Source organism: Apus apus, chromosome 18 (genome assembly GCF_020740795.1).
Source record: "Apus apus isolate bApuApu2 chromosome 18, bApuApu2.pri.cur, whole genome shotgun sequence".
Classification (NCBI taxonomy): Eukaryota; Metazoa; Chordata; class Aves; order Apodiformes; family Apodidae; genus Apus; species Apus apus.
The window spans coordinates 1,373,468-1,391,754 of record NC_067299.1 but is presented as its reverse complement, the minus strand read 5'-3'; the positions used below and the strand labels follow the sequence as shown (position 1 = coordinate 1,391,754).

The 18,287-nt window shown below is 42.8% G+C and overlaps 1 protein-coding gene and 1 non-coding gene across 7 annotated transcripts in view; both read right to left on the bottom strand.

Moving 5' to 3' along the window:
• The window catches only part of CRCP (CGRP receptor component), a 51,002-nt gene that overhangs the window by 27,077 nt on the left and 5,638 nt on the right, over positions 1 to 18,287 (bottom strand). For 5 of the 6 annotated variants that reach the window (XM_051635969.1, XM_051635970.1, XM_051635966.1 and 2 more), the window contains 5 exons: positions 16,026 to 16,125; positions 13,597 to 13,633; positions 10,798 to 10,896; positions 10,364 to 10,458; positions 3,586 to 3,643 (listed from right to left, as the gene is read on the bottom strand). In XM_051635969.1, the coding sequence (XP_051491929.1) occupies positions 3,586 to 3,643; positions 10,364 to 10,458; positions 10,798 to 10,896; positions 13,597 to 13,633; positions 16,026 to 16,096 (360 nt within the window). In that variant the 5' untranslated portion in view covers positions 16,097 to 16,125. Of the gene's footprint in view, positions 1 to 3,585; positions 3,644 to 10,363; positions 10,459 to 10,797; positions 10,897 to 13,596; positions 13,634 to 15,041; positions 15,191 to 16,025; positions 16,126 to 18,287 lie in introns of those variants that run through there. The other variant, XM_051635971.1, reaches the window with a different exon arrangement.
• On the bottom strand, positions 15,239 to 15,309 carry TRNAG-GCC (transfer RNA glycine (anticodon GCC)). Its single transcript has one exon. It is a non-coding gene; the product is annotated as a tRNA-Gly (tRNA).

The following is an 18,287-nucleotide window of genomic DNA, read 5'->3' as shown; positions in this document are numbered from 1 at the left end:
TGAACACAGACTCATGTAGACTTGGCTAGATTTATTTTTTTCACTCAGTGAAGCAAGGACAAACATTTTGGGATCAAATAACCATACCTTATCTCTTCTGCCTACCCAAGTAAAATCAAAGTATAAGAGATTTCATCATCCTCACTGTGCTTTTTTTAAGCTTTTAGTGCTGTTTATTTCATTTAGCTTCCTGAGACACGACAAGACACGGCAAATATTGAAGAACAAATAAAGCCACACAAAAGAACCCTAAAAAATTATGGAATACTGAGAAAATAACTGAAGGATAAGTAGTATTTGATGGGTAACAAACTTCAGCATCAAAGAACAGAGCAACCTGTGGTTAAAGGTTATTGTTTATGTGAATAATAAGTTAAGAATTCTATTTAAAGATTAGTCAGTAAGCAACAGTAAAAAGAGAAATGGGTTCTGATCACTTCCAAAGCTATCAAGTACATCATTTAACTTCAGAGTAGGAGGTACATCTTTTATGAGAAGATGACTGCCATTTCCTCCGTTGAGCAGGAATTGGAAATTGTTCAGCACTGACATGCTAATTGAAAAAAAGCACATAAAAAAGAAATAAAGAGACTGAATGATTGGATTAATGTCCCTCAGAGAAAATTAACCAAGTATGCAAAGTGGGAAGCAAAATAAAGAAAACAGAATGCTCAAATCCTCTAACATCTTCCATTTTTCAGAATACTTTACATTATTATTTTCTATTCAACAATAAAAGACAACCTGTCAGGCCAGTTACGTGGAGCACGTATCACAAGGTATGAAGTTCTCTGCAAATCTAGTTTTAAAAAGTACCAGATTAAAATGTACTCTTCCATTCAGAGAGAAGAATGTGGAGCAATTTGTTCATTAGAAAAGATGATACTTAATCTTCAAACCCATCACAATTCACCATCAAGTCCAGCGGGACCGTGGTCGTGGTTAGATCAACATCACTGTCTCCTTTTTCCCTCCTTTGTGAAGCTCTGAGCCAGGCACAGCATATGTTAAAGATTAAAACAGGAGGTCAAGATAGCTGCAATGTGTAGTGTTTTACCCCGTGGGATATGAATTAGAATTTCATGCTCCTTTTGTTGCTATTGCTGTTTGAAAAGAAATCCTGGCACACAGTTGGGAAAAGACAAATATGAACAATTACAGCCATTTATGCATAAAGACTTACACAAGAACTCAAGATCAAAAGGTCACAACATAAATTTCCCTTTTAGCTTAAATATACTTTTATTAAAATTGATTTATTGTTTGCACACAACTAAAGACAGGAAATTTTATAGTGGGAAAGTATAAATACAGAAAGCTGGAAAGGCAAAGCAACAAGTAAAAACACCCATCCAGTCACATCAGGCAAATGGGACTCCATCCTGGACAGGCAGCACTGAGTAAAACCTTGAGACATCAAAACTGTTTGAGCAAGTGAGAGACAGACATCTGGCTTGCCTGGCATCTTGTTTAAAGCTTTTTAAAAAACAAGACTGATTTGCCTGCATTATGTGAAGTGGTCACAAGTTTTCATCACCATTTATTTCTGACTCAATTCCAGGAGTGACTTGGAGCCTTTGGGAGGCAGGGATAGGCTCAATGGGGAGAGAGAATCCAGGCAGTTTTAGGCCTGGTGCTCACTCCTCTGCAGGTTGTGCCTCATCCATGGGCTGCAGAGAACTGACTTCCCTGCATGAAATCTGTGTGTGGGTGATCCTCTCCCTGCTGCCATCAAAGAAAACACAGGCAGCTTCCATGGCTTGGCCTTGTCTCATTCTCAGAGATGCCCAGAGAAGACAGAGGTTTGTGTGTTCACAGACATCGTGCTGCTACAACCTCCCTCCCCTGTCCTCACCGAAACCCAAGGTGACTCCAGGCAGCCATCCAGCAGCACAAGCCCTTCCTTGCCATGGCTCCTAGGCTCTGCATTTCCCTGCCACAAGTGGCCTGCAGTTCCCTAGCAGTTACTGAGCTCAAAAAGACTTTGATGTGCTTTGATGAAAGAGTAAATAAACTGCAATTTTGGGGAGGCTTCATTTAACACAGTGTCAATGATCCAGTCAACTTAAATTACTGTAATATGAGTTTTGGAGAAATGTGACTTGGGAATGGCAGGGGTATTGCCATGGAACAGAAGTAACTGCATCCCAAATATTCCCATGATGATACAAATTCAGATTAGGCCCCAAACGTGTGAATATCACATTTTTTACAAGGTGCTTTAGGCCACTAAGAGCAGAGTTATGGATCAATAATGGGCTGACACGGGACTCAAATCTCCAAGTTTTAGCAACAAGTTTTATCTAACTTTGACATTACAAACCTTGGAAGATCTAAAGTACTACAACACTCTGCAGAAACTCAACTCACAGGCCCAAACTTCTTACACTTGCCTCTTGGACTTCAGGCATGACACAGGAGCTGAACTGTTTTCAGTATTTTATGGATAGGTAAGAAAATGAGGAACTAGGTAGGATAATGAGAAGAAAACACAAACCCCCAGCCACCTGAAAGCAACAAAAGATTATTGCATTTAGAGAAGAAAAGGAGTAAAAAGACCATTTATGTCCTGCATGGGAATATAATAAATCTGTGTCTAAGTACATGAAGCTAACAAGGGTTTGAATGAGACAGGCTCCACATCATCACTTATGAGTGATTTCCCAAGAAAAACTCATGAACCTTAATGCTTTTGGCAGGGTTGATGACTGACACTGATCTCCTCAATCACAAAACACTATTAATTCCTCAGCTAGAAGCATCTTTTTATGAGATTCCTTCAGCATTACAAGGTCTACTCCTTGGCTACAAAAGAAAAATAGTTCTACTGGTACCTCTTTAATCCTCCCCTTTTTTGCAGCAAAATATGATCCTGTTACTGCATAGTCTGGTTTCCGGGCAAGATTCTAAACAGATGTTCTTAATGTAAGAAATCTTTATTACAAGAATATCCTCATGATAATAATCTTTTATTACCACAGGATTTTGTACTCCTAAGGAGATACTTCATGGAATATAACCATGTATTTCTATTTAGTGACAATCCCTCTCTACATCAGAATTATGCTTACCAGCTTTCCAATGGCTACTTCCCCTCAGAAAGCCTGTCTATATCCATTTCTGACTTGGCACCAGTGCTTTATCAGTTCTTTATCAGTTATTACTCACTCCTTTTCAGCATGTTTGGTTTAATTATAATATAAAACCCTGCCAGCAAAACAACCATGTTATCACAGCTGTCAAAAAGTGAAGCACTTGATTTTGATTCCAGGGCAGCAGCAAAAAGACTCAGGTTAAACACATTCTCACCCCCAGAACTGTCACTAATCCCTGCTGACTGCAGTGGGCATGTCCAGTGTGACACTGGAGCACAGAGAGGTGGAGAATCTGTCTGAGAGAAAGATGGGCAAGTCTCTAAGGAGCTCTCAGAGGAAACAGAGCAGATTTGAAACCACGAATGTGAAGACATGCACAAAGGGATACATTCAATCACTGCCCATGAGAAAGCAATTATTCAATTGATCTTCAAGGTTAAAGCTGCTGCTTTCATTCAAGCTTTGAACAGTCAGGAGCATTGTTACTCACCAGCTGTATTTCAACTGCTGTCACAGGCCGGTGGTTAAGCAACTGCAGCTTTTCTGCCCTGTTTGAAAGCAAAGCACAAAACAAATCAGCACGACTACATAATTTGAGGTTCCCCCAAAAAGACCAGGAAGAGACAAATACATTCCTGACAGTTTAGAGGTGAAACACCACTGCCAAGAATAATTCTGACTGGGTTCACAGTGTGGTTTAATTGCCATAACAACTTGGATTTTTTATATACAGCACTTCCTTGTGTGTTCAGACATCCTGCTGTTGCCATCTCTAGCCTAAGGTGGGAAGGCAGAGGCCCTCAGATGATTACTGCACAAGCACTAATTAACACTGTTGCTTTGTTTAATGCTGTACAGAAACGTTAAATGGCTCAGACATCACAGACTCTTCTGCTATGAACACAGGACCACAAGAACAATTACCATACCTAAGAAGTTACAACCCACCAGCCAAATGGCAATGATTTGCTTAATTCTTTCAGCCCACTGCAAATGCAAGGTTAAAAAAAGAAGTCAGCTTGAAACCACCTGGTCACAGGAACTCTCTGCAGCCCACAGGGTTTAAGCCAATGCCTTTTTTTATGGATTATTACAAGGGGCTGAACCCACACTTTCACATGTGCCTCTCTGGGCAAAAATGCCTCTTCATCTCTGTCCCACGCACATCTGTCATTCCTGGGGGAACTGAGCTGGACTGTAAAGACAACCTCTTCTTCCTGAGTTGTTTCTGACCTGATGGACTGCACAGCCCCACCAAGACTCGTGTGCCCACAACCAGCAAGGACACAGAATATGCCCCAAAAACCCACACCACTCTCCTCCAGTGCCTGAGCTGTAACAGTAAGGACACTTTGTGGTTTAAAAGACATTCTTCCCTGCCTACAAGGGGGAGAAGTCACTAAAACTTGTGTGACTTTAGTACTTCAATATTCAGAGAGACAGTTGAGCACCACTGAAGCCAGTGGCAAAATTCCTGATGCATTCAGAACCATCATTAAGCTCATCCAGCCTCACTGCTCCTCTGAATTAATTTCCACCACACAGCTTTTAGCTTTACTTTCTCATCAAGAGATCATGAGATCTCACAAATGTCCACTGAAACACTTTGATCATTAAAACAGAAAATAAAAGGGGTATGAGGGGAAAAGATTTCATTGACATCTTAGTGAAGATGTGATCAAACAAGTATGTTCATTCAATTCAAACCACAACATTTAGGCAATAGCTCTGCAGTCAAAAATCATTAACTTTACACCCTACTATAATACAAATCATTCTAAAAACAAAGTAGAAACCAGCTGTCATATGCCAGTAATGCATATTTCATTAACTTCAGAAGCTCAAGACATGAGCATTGGCCACATAATAGCACCATGGCTAACGATCTGAGCCCATCTTCGTGATTTAGAACAGAAAAGCACAATAACACAACACTCCTAAAGAGAAAACAGATGTTTAAAAAAGCATATGGAACAGTAGCAAATGCACTTACTATAGTAAAAACAAGCAGGTCCAATGTAATAATGATAGATACAGTGAGTAAACAAACTTGAGCATACATTTTCAGCTCTCACAGGAGAGCTATGAGGGTATCAGGTTGAAAAACTTTTCCCCCTCCTCCCAAAGGCTGTTTAATTAATTCACACCAGTTTCCCACTACACTGTACCCTCAAATGCCACTTCAGAGACCAGAGCCTTTTCAAAAAAGTCTTCCTGCACTTCTGCAGCAAGACATACCCCAGTTCAATCCTATAGCTCCACCACATCCCCAGATAATACATATTATTTGACTTCTCCAAAAGAACACAAGACACATTTCCTCATATTCACATTCCTCAAAGCAGTATCTTTGAAATTTGTTGCCAACAAAACCTCAGAGCCAAATAAAGAGGATCAAATACCCAAGCTGTCTCATGCCCGTGCTACAGAATGCAAATCTCACTTATCCTTATCTTTAGGTATATTAGAAAAGGTAGAGCTCCATTATGCTGATCACAGAAAGATTACTGGCAGAGCAGATCACACCAGCAATACATTAAAACCTATTATACATCATGACTAAAACAATCAATTAGTGAAACTGCTCATGTTTCCTGGAGACAAGAAATACAGGACTCCATAAAAAAGGTCACCCTGAAGACTTGTAGCTTACAAGCCACTAACGTTACTAAACCTCATCAGGGAATAGCCAGAAGTTTTACAGTCAAGATAAATGGATCTCAAAAGCATCGTTTCAGCAAAGATGGAACATTCAGGGTATCTGCAGGTTTTAAAATGTGTACAGAAGAATGAGAGATAATTTGCAAGCCTTTAAAATATGTCATCTGAAAAACTTCATGCCTGTTTTTGATCTGCAAAGCTCCCTACTGGAAAAAAGACTCACAACATCAAAAAGGAATTAGCAGCAGGGTGCAAAAAACAAAAGCTACACAGATGACACATTTCATCTGAAGGTGCTTGTGTAGTGTTACAGGGTTTTAGAAATTAGCAACACTACTTAGCACTACAAAATAATAATCGTTAGAGATGTTAACACTGTGTAATTATGATTTAAGCAATGCATTTGTTTTATTTACATAGAGACTTAATCCAAAGATACAGAGAAAACCATGTACTCAGTAACTGTCATCTGAAGATGGGTACCTAGCCAATTGTTTGCTGGTCAGCCTCAGCACCATCCTGATAATGCAGATCTAAGTTATTTTATTTCAGCAAAATCTTGCAAGATGGCAGAGGGGTAACTGACTGTAACTGAAGGCATTTGGGCAAACACTGGATACAAGTGTGGGTAGATATGCTCCTCCTGCCACAGACAACAGTAACATTTTCTCTCTTCTCTTCTGTTTAGTAACTACCCAGCTGCTAAAATTGTTTAAGAAACACCAGCAAACATCTGTGCAGCACACACAGAGATCCCTCTGCCTCCTCGGGAGGTCCACCTGGGCAGCCCTTCCTGCTGGCTGCACAGCACACAGACCTGCACTCCAAGAACATGATCCAGGACCAGCTTAGTGGCCCCTTTTTGATATTTTGATCCCAGCTCTTCTCCCTGTGTACAATTTCTGACCCTCCTACTCCTAACAAACAGAGTGCCCAGGTTATTGTTCTTGGAACTCTTGAAGCAAACACAAGATGCCTCTGAAGCTCCAGGCTGCAGCAGAAGACTGGGTTTCTCAGCCCCCAGTGCTGCACACAGCACGAGCTGGAGCTCAGGACCCACCACACTGGCTTCTTCTAACACCAAAAATTGACTGTGATGATCAGAGTCTCAGTGTACCTGGGATTTCCTGCTAGCATGTACACAAATTAGCACCTGAACACCCCCGACTCCATCAAAACAAGCTTTAAGGGAGGGAACGGGCTGCACGCCCGAGGGCACATTGGTGCTGACTGCAGGGTTTGGATGGGCAGACATGATCACCCTGAATTCAGTTCATGCTCCATTACCTCTAAAAAATAAAATGAACTTTATCCCACCCAGATGAATCCATCTTTACACTTCCTACAGCAGGCATGTTTACACCCACGCTCATTAAATAAAAAGGGTAACTGTCCCATCCATCTAAACAGAAAGTGAAGAATATTTTCAACTTAATTGCTCCAAAAAAGTAAGTCTTTGTCTTTTCTCTGGACTGTCTGGATTTTAGCAACACAGTTTAGAACAAGACAGCTCAAGAGAAGAATACATACAAAAGAGGAGTGACAGCTGAAAGCCGCTTTCTCACATAAAAGCTAGACTCCACTAATTAGAGTTAATCGTCTGTTAGGCAGAGTCTTACAGGAGAAACCCCCAAATGGCAACTCCTGCTGTGAGGCTGAGCGCTCCCAAGCCACCTCCAGCAGCAGCTGACACTCAGCTGGAGCCAAGATCAGCACTTCCAGCTGAGGGCAAAATGCTGTGGAGTGGGGCTGTGGGACGTGGGCAGCTCGGGCTGCAGGAGACACAAACCGAGCAGTTCTGGGAGAAGAAAATGGGTCTGAGCTGTGTGCTGGAGGGGAGAGTGTCTATTGGAGGGTGTAATGACACTGTTGTGCTCCTTCACGACCAAAAGAGGCGTTGTCAGAGGAGACAGCACAAAATACCACTCTGGGCAGATAGAACAGACAGCACATTGCTACAGTGCATCCTAAATTCACTGATTCTAAAAAAATAAGAAAAAGTTACAGCCTGTTACTGCAAATTAAGGCAAAATGTACCATATTCAGTCAGCAGGGAGCCAAATATCTGCAGCATTTCTATTTTAACCAAAACCTTGTATCCTGTGGCTTGGTATTGCCCATTTTTTAGCTACTGAACTACCAGACTCTGTGTGTGTGTGTATATGTACATGTGCATATGTTTTATTTTTCTATTAAGAGATCCACAGGCATCTCTTATAGTATCTAAAGACTGATCTCTAAGAAGAGAACAGTGTCAGTGCCAAAGTACAGCACACAGAGCTAATGGAAACCCTGAAGCATCTGTGACTGTGCAGAGGCAAATTCACCCTCAGGAATCTATGCTTTCAGTTGCAAGGAAAACACTAGCAGCTGCATAACACCACCAGGTATTTTAGTATTAGCTGAAAATACTTCAGAGTCAAATCCTAAGGCCTGAACCAGGCAAAATGTCTGAACCAAGACCACAGGATCTGGCTGAGGGAGGAGCACTCTCTGCCCAGATGTTCCAGCTGTGCTCTCCCCTGTACCTCAGCACCAGTACCTCTGTCCAGGATGAACCCTGAGGCTGACAGTGGTCTCTAAATGCAAACAAAAATGAGCACCCCTGCTACAGATCACAGGGTTCATACCCCATCAATTCAGAGGGAAACACAAGAGTCTTTCTAAAAAAACTATTAAATGATGTTACTGTTAAATTAGCCCCATCCTGACTTTGGTGTTGAATGTTCATTTTGAAAGCTCTGGAGGAAACAAAAATCATAGAGTAACTGATTCAGCCTTTAACTTAGGAGAGGTTTACATTTGTTGTAGTTTTTGGCAGTAATGAGGGAAAATAGTTTCTAAAAGAACTACACATCTTCAGCTCAACACTTCCTTGACTGGGTTGATTTAAAGACATAAAGGGCAATGTTTATGTCCAATTTTTTAGTATTATAATAATATGGATGATTGCAAATTTGATTATTCCAAAATTAGATCTAAGACAGGCTATCAGTAACAGGAAGAAGTACAAGTAGAGCCAATTTTCACTTAACTGTAATTACAGAGCACAAGCTTAATAAATGTTCTTCTCATGCAATGCCCTTCACACTGCCTTACAAAACACAAAGCCATGCCAGGGACTGACACTGGAAAATCAGTTGCTATTGGCACACTGTATTTCCAAGTACAACTCAGCTTACTGTGCTGCAGCATTAGCCAAAGCTCAAGGTCTCAACAAGGTAATAATAAAATTCCCTGTTATGGCAGTTCAGAGCTTTTAATTTTAGAAAAATCTCAGTTCTCCAGTTCCAATTTTACCAAAATAACTGATAATAACTACCAGTTAATAGTGATATGTTTCACTATGTCAGTGAAATATATGTTTAGATGTCTTTAAATATGCTCCATTTAGCAAGGCACTTATCTGAAATTACTCTGAAAGGTTTAAGTTGTTTGTACACATTAGTATTTATTTTTAAAATTTGCCTTTCAGGAAAAATTATTTTTTCCTGCTTGTAGCACTAATGAGAAAAACCTATCACAAAATGGTTGGCTGTCAGCAGAAAAGATATGTTGGTCTGTTAAGCTGGTATTCTGAGTAGTAAATAGTAGCAATAAGAGAAAGAAAAGACTTGATGTGATTTCAGAGCAACTGCCCCATTTGCCAGCACCACGTTATGAGCTCTAACTGGAACCAGAACATTTCAGCACTCACATGCAGCCCAATGAGCAGTGCATTCTGCATGGTTAGCACTGCAGGTCTGGGGAAGGAAGGCAGAAAAAATGACAATTCACTTGATTAAAAGCTCTGTTCTTTAAATAAACGTGCCTCAATCCTTGGTGCTTCTCTCGATGGTGTCTAGTCTTTCTTCACTACCTTGAAATTCTCCCATCCACTAGCACAGCCTGGTGCTCGAGTGCTGCAACAACACTCCTTGTGTTAGAAAAGTTGCCGGGTCTCATTAAGGGCACAAACACACTGCTTGTTTCCTCCTTGGTTAGAGACAGAGACATAATGAGCAATTTAAGCAGCAGACAAAGCAGTCTAGGAGGATGGGACGTTTCTGACCAGTTGTGCCTTTGAACCAGCTTCTCTGTTCATTTGGCAGTGAACAAACAGACCAGGTTGCTGTGCCCTCAGCAGGGACAGACAGCAACTGACATTTATCTTGAACTATTATCCTATTTTGCCTTTTTAACTCCCATTTTCTGCTGGGATGCAGCACTCAGCTGCTGCTTGCCTGACTGGGCAGGCTCACTGCACCCCAAACAGGGTGACTGCTTCACAGCACCAGAAGTGAGGGGTGCTCAGTACTTACTCCAGAAAACAGTTTGCAGCCAATTTTCAGATCCTCTCTTTCATTTCCATCCTATCAGCTCTTTACACTAAATAGGGTATTTCCTCCGTGCTTCAATACCTCCACATCAGAAAATAGTGGAGATACCTTGCCCACTACACAAATTAGTATCCTGCTATATAAAATGAGCTATAGGAGAACTGAGCACTAACAGACTGACCTGACAACCTTAGTTCTGCAAAAGAAAACACTACAAGCAGTCACAACAGCAGTGTGACAACATTTCCATGAGTTTCTACATTTCTTCAAGGGCACATTCCTACTTACTTGGTTAGCTTGTGGCCTTTCATTGCTATGAGGAAGTCTCTCACAGTCTCAGGACTCTGGTATCTACAAGGTGTTTTTGAAATGTACTTCAGTGTCTGAAAGGAACAGGAAGAAAGTACACATTACTTCACAGCAACTATTTATTTAAGAGTTATGTTTGAAATCAACCCCCCCCCCAAATCAAACCACTAAAACACAAGGAGGGTTTTATTCCTACTGTGATAGGTTTTAATAAGAGCCCCAGCAGGTCTCTGCCTTGGCAGGGCAGTTAGCCCACAACCTGCATTAAATGACCATAGAAACATGGGCCAAAAATTATTTACCTGTGTTTTTCAAAGGGAAATGTGACACAAAATTATTAATAGACAGATATTAAGGATGTGAATTATTCTAGCCTGGGCTAATTTGCAAAGGAATTCCACAGAGCCACTCACTTCATACATGATTGTGTTCAGATTCTGCTGACCAGAGCTCTGCTTGTTCTTTCCACTCTCTTTGCGCTGCTGCTTCAGGTCAGTAAGTAACTGGAAGACCTGGAAAAATAAGGTGGTTGAGAGCATTTGAGAGTTTTTTACCTCAAAATATTACAGCAGGAGAACACAAATGAACCATGCAAATCCTACCAGCCAAGCACCAAGAAAGCATGGCTTCTTTGGTAAATGTGCCAGCAAGAGAAATGAAAAACATTTTTACACCAAAACGATGAATAGGTGTGTACATAGTTATTTTAAAAATATTATTATTTTAAACATATTTTCAGCACTTGCTACACTCTCTATCCAAGATCCCCAAAGCAGAAGCTGCCAGAATGAATCTATCCTACTTATCTTTTCCCCTATCCTGAGCAGAGTTAGGTCACACCCTGCTGGACGGACACAGAGCTCCCCTGTCAGTATGAGTGATGCTTGGAGCAAAATGCCACACAAGTTTATGGCCCTACTGGTTTTGTTATGACAAATGCACGTGTAATACCAACATGAATATCTATCTTGGCTCACAGAGGTGCAATTCTACATTATCTGCAAAAAAAAGAGTAAACTCTCCAATTGTCACACTGCCAGGAACCAAGTAAATCAAGGCTTCACCTACAGATGCTCCTGAAGTTAGTAATCCCATTGGGAATTCCAGGGGAGTTACTCGTAATAATAAATGTTACAGTGACCACTGTGGTGTTATAGTGTGTTAAGCCACAAAGATTAAATTAGCTCCTTATTTAATCACCACACTGTAACACAAACAGACATTCTTGAAGAGAATGTAATAAAGTTGTCTAAACATCTGTGGTGCAGTAAATATTCACGTGGGAGCGAGATCCAGAGGGAGAGTCTGTCAGCAGGGAAGATGCTTTTATTTTGTCAGCCCTGCTGCAGCCCTGCAGCACCTTCACCCATCACCAGCAGACGTGCAGCAAAGGGCTGAGGCAGCACCACACTTACTCCTTTAGTCCCATATTAAAATCACATTAGCATGAAATTTCTTCAGATGTTTTGCTTCAGGCTTCACAATGTGCCCAGAGCCAACAACCACTGCACATCACAGAGCACTTCTCACTGTTCATCCCCTCATTTTTAACCAGCATCATTCAAGATCCAGATGCAATGGCATTATCAGCTGGCAAGTCCATAGAAATAAGAACACAAGCCTTTCCAAACAGTGAAATATAAGAACACAACTGACCACAAATCCTGCAATTACTTCATACTGCATCTTCTCTGAGAAAAGAACACGGGCCAGTCCTGGCTTGAAAGCCACAACTCAAGCTATGAACTTGGATATAATAAATATTTGAAGAAAATGTAGCCACTGACAACAAAACACATAAATGACAACTCTAAACTCACAGAAGAAGTGTAGGCGTGGAACATACAACAGGTCAGTCCTGAACACTCCTTTCAAACACCCCTTTGTGTGCAAAATACCACCTCCATGAAGAGGAGGTTAGCTGGGGCAGTCAAAGTGCAACTGAGAAGAGGAGCAAACAGAATGAGATCAGTAGTTCCAGGGGAACCAGTGCTTGGAAGGGCAGTAAAAAGCCATGCCCCAAAAGCCTATGGCTGCAGACACTGCAAATCCCTTCCTGCAGAGAGCTGAAAAGCTGCATGTGTGACAACTGCTGCGAAGGAGGAAGGACAAACACACACTCTCCTCAGGAACTTGGTTTTCCCCTTTCCTAATGCTCTTTCTCAACACACAAGGTACATTCACCAACATAAAGACTCTGATGAAGGAAGTTCCCACAGAAAAGCACGAAGAATGGATTCTGCAATCCCTGTTCTGCCCCACACCTTTAGGACACCTGTGGATTGTACAGTGTGGCTGACACCACTACCTGAGCCCCAGCAGGCAGGAATACCTCAACTCCAGCAACATCCCAGCAAACGAAGAAGAAGGAAGCAGAGATCATTTTGCAATAATCTCTGAAACACTTGCTGTTATTTCCTGTACTGCAATAGTACGTATGTTTAATGACCAGACACTTACTACTCCTTCAGCTAGCATAATACCTATTTCTTAGGCAAGACAATTGTTTCCAAGTTCCTCACTAAAGCCCTTCTAACAGTCACCAGATGGTTGCTCTGCTGCTCACAGATGCAGCTCAAGATAAAACATTTCAAGATTTATTTCAGAATAGGATGAAGCAGCTGAGCAACTTTCAAGCTTCAGCAATAAAATGATATAAACAAAGCACTTCAGTTATTAAAACCATGCAAAAAAATTACATTCATAAACAAAGCCCTGGAATCTTTCCAGGTCAGGAGAGAGGAAAATTATTCACAACTTACCTATACTAGAAAATAAGGGACAGCTCCCACCAGACCAGGCTGCACAAGCCTCATCTAACCTGCCCCTGAACACCTCCAGGGAGGGGGCAGCCACAGCTTCCTTGGGCAGACTATTCCAGCACCTTACAGCCCTCATGGTGAAGAATTTATTCCCAATGTCCAATCTAAATCTCCCCTCTTTCAGTTTAAAACCATCACGCCCTGTCCTATCACTCCCTCTCTTGTGAAAAGCCCCTCCTCAGCTGTACCCAGTGAACTTACCAGTGAAAACTGGTACGTTGTAGAAAAATGTATTTTCTTTAAAAAGCTTTTTTCTTAGTAACAAATAAGAGTTGGAAGCCACAGGTCCTGTTGACTGCCAGTGGCCATTCTCAGCTTCCACAGAAGTTCACAAGTGACTGATGGCAGCTTCAACTGATGGTTTAAAATCAGGACACAAGACAAACTTACCTCAAAGTTGCTCAGCAATGCTGCATTTGCATCTTTCCTAAAAGGAAAAAATAAATCAATTCATTTCTGTTCCAAATGAAACACTAACATTTTTCTTTGCCAGGTTCTGCAGATTCCACAAGAAGAGATACTATTTCCATAAAACTGGTTTCTTTAAAAAAGTCCTAAAGAAATCTATTGTCCATGATTCTACAATCACCAAGGCTGTTGCCACCTCTGGAAAATATTCTTCCATATTTTTAGTAGAATTATTACATAAATATAGACTATATTTTGCAGAATCTGTCCCATCACTTTGCCATCACAATATATTTACAGGACATAATCTTTTTACTCAGCCACACTCTTGTATTCACTCATTCAAGCTCATGAACTAAAACCAAATAGCCTTGCTTCTTCCTTACAAAAAAAGGCCTCCAGTTTTATTTGAATAAAGACTAGGAGGAAAAGTTGTTAAGATCCCACACAATTTATTAGTAAAGAGCACAGAAAAAGAAACTACGACGACTATTTTTGAACAACGTGCATATGTGTGTAGATACAGACACGGTGCTGAATTTACACGCAACTGCTGAGTAAAAAAACCTTCCTGCATTTCCACTTGATTTATTCCTTGTGTGGCTGCTCCTTTAGCAGCAGGGCAAGGCTGAGAGCTTCCCATTTTCCCCCACACACTTCCCCACTAATTCTGTCCCAATTAAGCCCAAAGTTCCCCACCCCTGGCAGGCTAAATGCACTCTCTTTGAATCCAGCGCATATTTAGTTTCATCCCATCCCTTTTGCTACAGGATATTGTCATTTTATATTTTTAAATTAAAAAGAGGAGGGAAAAGAAACACCCTGCGTTCCCTCAACCACGACAGAAACTTTCCATCCAAAAGGCAAAAAGGCCTTTCTCAGGCTCCAGGGCAGCGTGTGGGGAGAAAAAAGGGCACAAGGTATTGTTAAGCACCATCTGTCTGAACAGAACTGTCACGTTCATCACTTTCAAAGGAGATAGACTCTCCCACAAACTTTCACAGGTTCTACCGCGGTTTTTAAACGAAAAGGACCTTCTAAAATGCCGAGATGAAGCTCAGCTTCTCCCTCGCCGGCTGGAGCGGAGCCAGCGCGGAGCTCGAGCAGCAGGAGCCCCGCTCCGAGTCCCAGACGGGCCCAGAGCGCTGCAGCCCCACAGACACCGACGGAGACGCGCCCCGTGCGCACCCGCACGGCAGGCCCAGAGATGTTCCCGCATACAGGCCCCGCACACAGGCCCAGAGATGTTCCCCCGCACAGACCCCGCACACAGGCCCAGAGATGTTCCCCCGCACAGACCCCGCACACAGGCCCATGTGGCTGCTCCCCGCACACACTCCGGCCCTGGAGCCCCCCTGCCGCCCCGGCAGGGCCGCAGCAGGCGAGGAGGGGCCGCAGCGGCCCGTCCCTCCCCCCCCGCTCCTTACACCTCCATCTTGCCCGCCGGGCGCGGCGGCCGCGCCGGAACCTCCGCTCGCACCGCACACCCGCAGCGCGCCCGGTGCCGGCCAGGGCAGGGGAGAGCAGGGTTGAGGCAAGGAGGTTTCAGCTACCGGAAAAGGAAGGAGAAATAAGGAGGAAGGGCGGGAGAATGGAAAAAAAAAGGAAGTAAAAGACAGCCAGCTGCATTGGCCGGGAATCGAACCCGGGCCTCCCGCGTGGCAGGCGAGAATTCTACCACTGAACCACCAATGCTGGGGCTGGGGGCGGTTTTCCCGCCCTCTGCCTTGTGGCTCCTCAGGGCAGAGACACAACAAACCCCAGGGAAGGTGACAGGAAAGCAGCCCCGAGACCACAGCTCTGCCCCTGCAAGGCTGGACCAGCTGGACAACACTCCCGTTCTCCTCTACAGCGCACGCTTCTTCTCCAGCTCACCACCACCGAAGGTGCTTTCCTGCCATCCGTGATTCTTTCCCACTTCATCCATGGGGTATCAAGCCTGGCACCAGCCCTTTTTGTTACCAAGAAAGCTGAAGACGCTTCACTGAGTGCAAATAGCTGAGAACCCTATTGGCGGCACAAGGAAAACTGTCAGGGCACCTGGTGCAAGACCTGCACGGATCTCTCTTTAAGGCACCTCCGGATCACCGACTCTCCGATAAGTCTCCTGACAGGGAAAAATAAGTAAAGGAGTCAGGGACATAGTTTTTGTAGTTTAAAAGCCTAGTGATAAACTTTCTCAGCCCGTTTTTCAGCTGAAGACCCCTAAAAAAGTTTCAGTGGACAGGTGGACCCCATCACACCTCTGCAGTACAGAGAGAATTCCATGTATACTCCAGAACAGTTTGGCATGGAGTCCTACGGAAAAAGAGCCACGAGAAAGGCCTTCAAGCTGCAGAGAAAGCTGCTGGTCTGGCTCAGAGGACAGGATGCGATGGAAGCTGCTCTTTTTCATGCCAGAATTAACTGACCTTGCAAGTTGGCCAACACCCGCCCAGGGAATGCTCTGCAACTTCTCTGCCATGTTCCAACCCCTGCACATGAAACTGCTCCCAGCAGCTCCCGGACAGGCTAACGGGAAGAAGGGAAAGGATGTCAGCTTTCATTTGACATTTCATTCTAGACTATGACGTTTCAGAGTCCCAGATTTTTGTTCCAGAAAACTACTCATTCTTGCCTGCCTCTCATCACTCTCTTTAGAGTGATGAGATATTCAGAATATTCAGCTTATTAATTTTGTTTCTCCCTTGCACCTCCTCCTCATATCTCTCCCCCAGCACCAATTTATCAGCTTTATTTTCACTGTTTCTCCAAAAGTTTCATTCCAGGCCTTTGCCCATGTACTTCTTTTCCAATCCATGACGGTGATGCCCGATCTCAGCAGCTGGGATGAATGAGAATAATACAAATATCTCTCTCAACAGCTTTTTTTTTTTTTAATGCCCCGTCATAGAAACATTCTTCCTAAACATGTTCCAATGGAGACATATGGCCATTAGGGTATAAATACCTATGGGGAACAGCTACAGATCTGCTGACATGCAAAGGAGAAGGGGAACACCCAAGAGAGAGCCCACTGCAACTTTTCAGGAGATTAGGTGATCAGCTCAGTTCCCTTTGATTTGAATTGCTGCCCTTTGGGTGTTAGACAGTTATGCTACACCATCCATAGGGAATGCAGACATAGGTTTTTTCTAAATGTGCTTAGCATGTCAACATTTTAAGCATTGGCTTGTGATTGTTACCATGAAGGCTTGGGGAGAGAGGGGCCTCGGCATTAACTATTGAAAGCAGGGGGCCTAGTGATTGCTATTGAAAGCAGATCTGCAGGGTATTTGTGTTCTTTGTCATGAAAGGTGTTCACTGTATTCAGCATTTCTCTGATCACCCTACAGTGTCTTTTCTTTTTTCTCTTACATTCAAAATTAAACAAAGTTGGGTTTTCTTTCAACAGAAAAATGTCAGCCCAGCTTCACACCAGCCTCGCTGAGCCAGCGTCTGACCAGCCCTTCTAGCCCATGGACCCCTTTTCTAACCAGTTTTAAAAGGATGCTCTTACAGCAGGCGCACTGCAGCATTTTGTGCCCTTTTTCTTCACTGGACTCAGTTAGGAAAATAAGTCCTGTTTCTAGAACAGTGCATTTCTAGAAAGTCCTTCTAAGCTGAGCTGCCCAAGTCTTGCCCTCTTCCAAGAAAAAGTGCTGAAAGGAGTAGTAAGGCTGTGAGTGATTGCAAAAGCAATCACAAAGAAAGTTCAAGTCTTTGAAGGCATCAAAACATTTAATTACACTTCTCCATGCTGCAAAATGGGCAGTTTACTCTCTAGCACTACCTCCTCATACATCAGCTTGGAAAAGGCTGTAGCAGGGGATACTGATGTGCCATTTGCTGTGCCAGAAGAGAAAACAAGTGGAAGACCTTGTCTTTAGACCTTCCTTGGTATTCAGCTGTGGGATGGGGGCTTGGAGGGATGATCTTTCTGGTTCACTAAGCAAATAAAACTCTCCAGCTCCAAGCATCTCTAATAAATCCTATTTCTTCAATGGTGCTTTTTACTTGAATGACTTCTGATTGGATAGTTTCCCTTCCGTTTTTATTGTAAAAACATTCCTCTGTCTTCTATATTGCTAATTATAAGAAAGGATGGTTATTACCTGTTTCATCTAAAAAGGGGAAAAGAACTAAAAAAAGTGCTACAGACTGGGACAGGAGATAAGCAGCAAGCAAGCTAATCCCCATGAAGTTTGCTAAACACAGGGTGATTCTGCTGACAGATCCCACATGAGAGCACGTCGCCCTGCCACATGTAATGAGAGACACAGGTTAATTAGATCTTACCGACACAGATTCACTCTGGTTATGATTCAGTGCTTACTATTTTCCCAACACATCAGCGATCTCCTGTCAAAATCCAGAGTAAGATGAGGACACTCCAAAAGGGTGAACAAGACTGAAAGAATGGAAGAAATTAGGGATATCAGACTAAGAGAGGACATGATCTCAAAAGGATCAAGCGCTGTGTCCTAGGGTAGATGTCCTGGTGCAAAGAGGAAAAGGAGGCAAGTTGCAGAACTGAGAGAACAGTAAGAAAGGGATTAAAGGGTCAGTTAAAGGGGTGAAAATAACCCAACAAAACATGGATGAGAAAGCTGGAATGTGTATCCTGAGCTCCACAAAAGGTTTGGACTGTGCAAATGGAAAAATATTACACAGTAGTAGGGCATTAAGTAAGG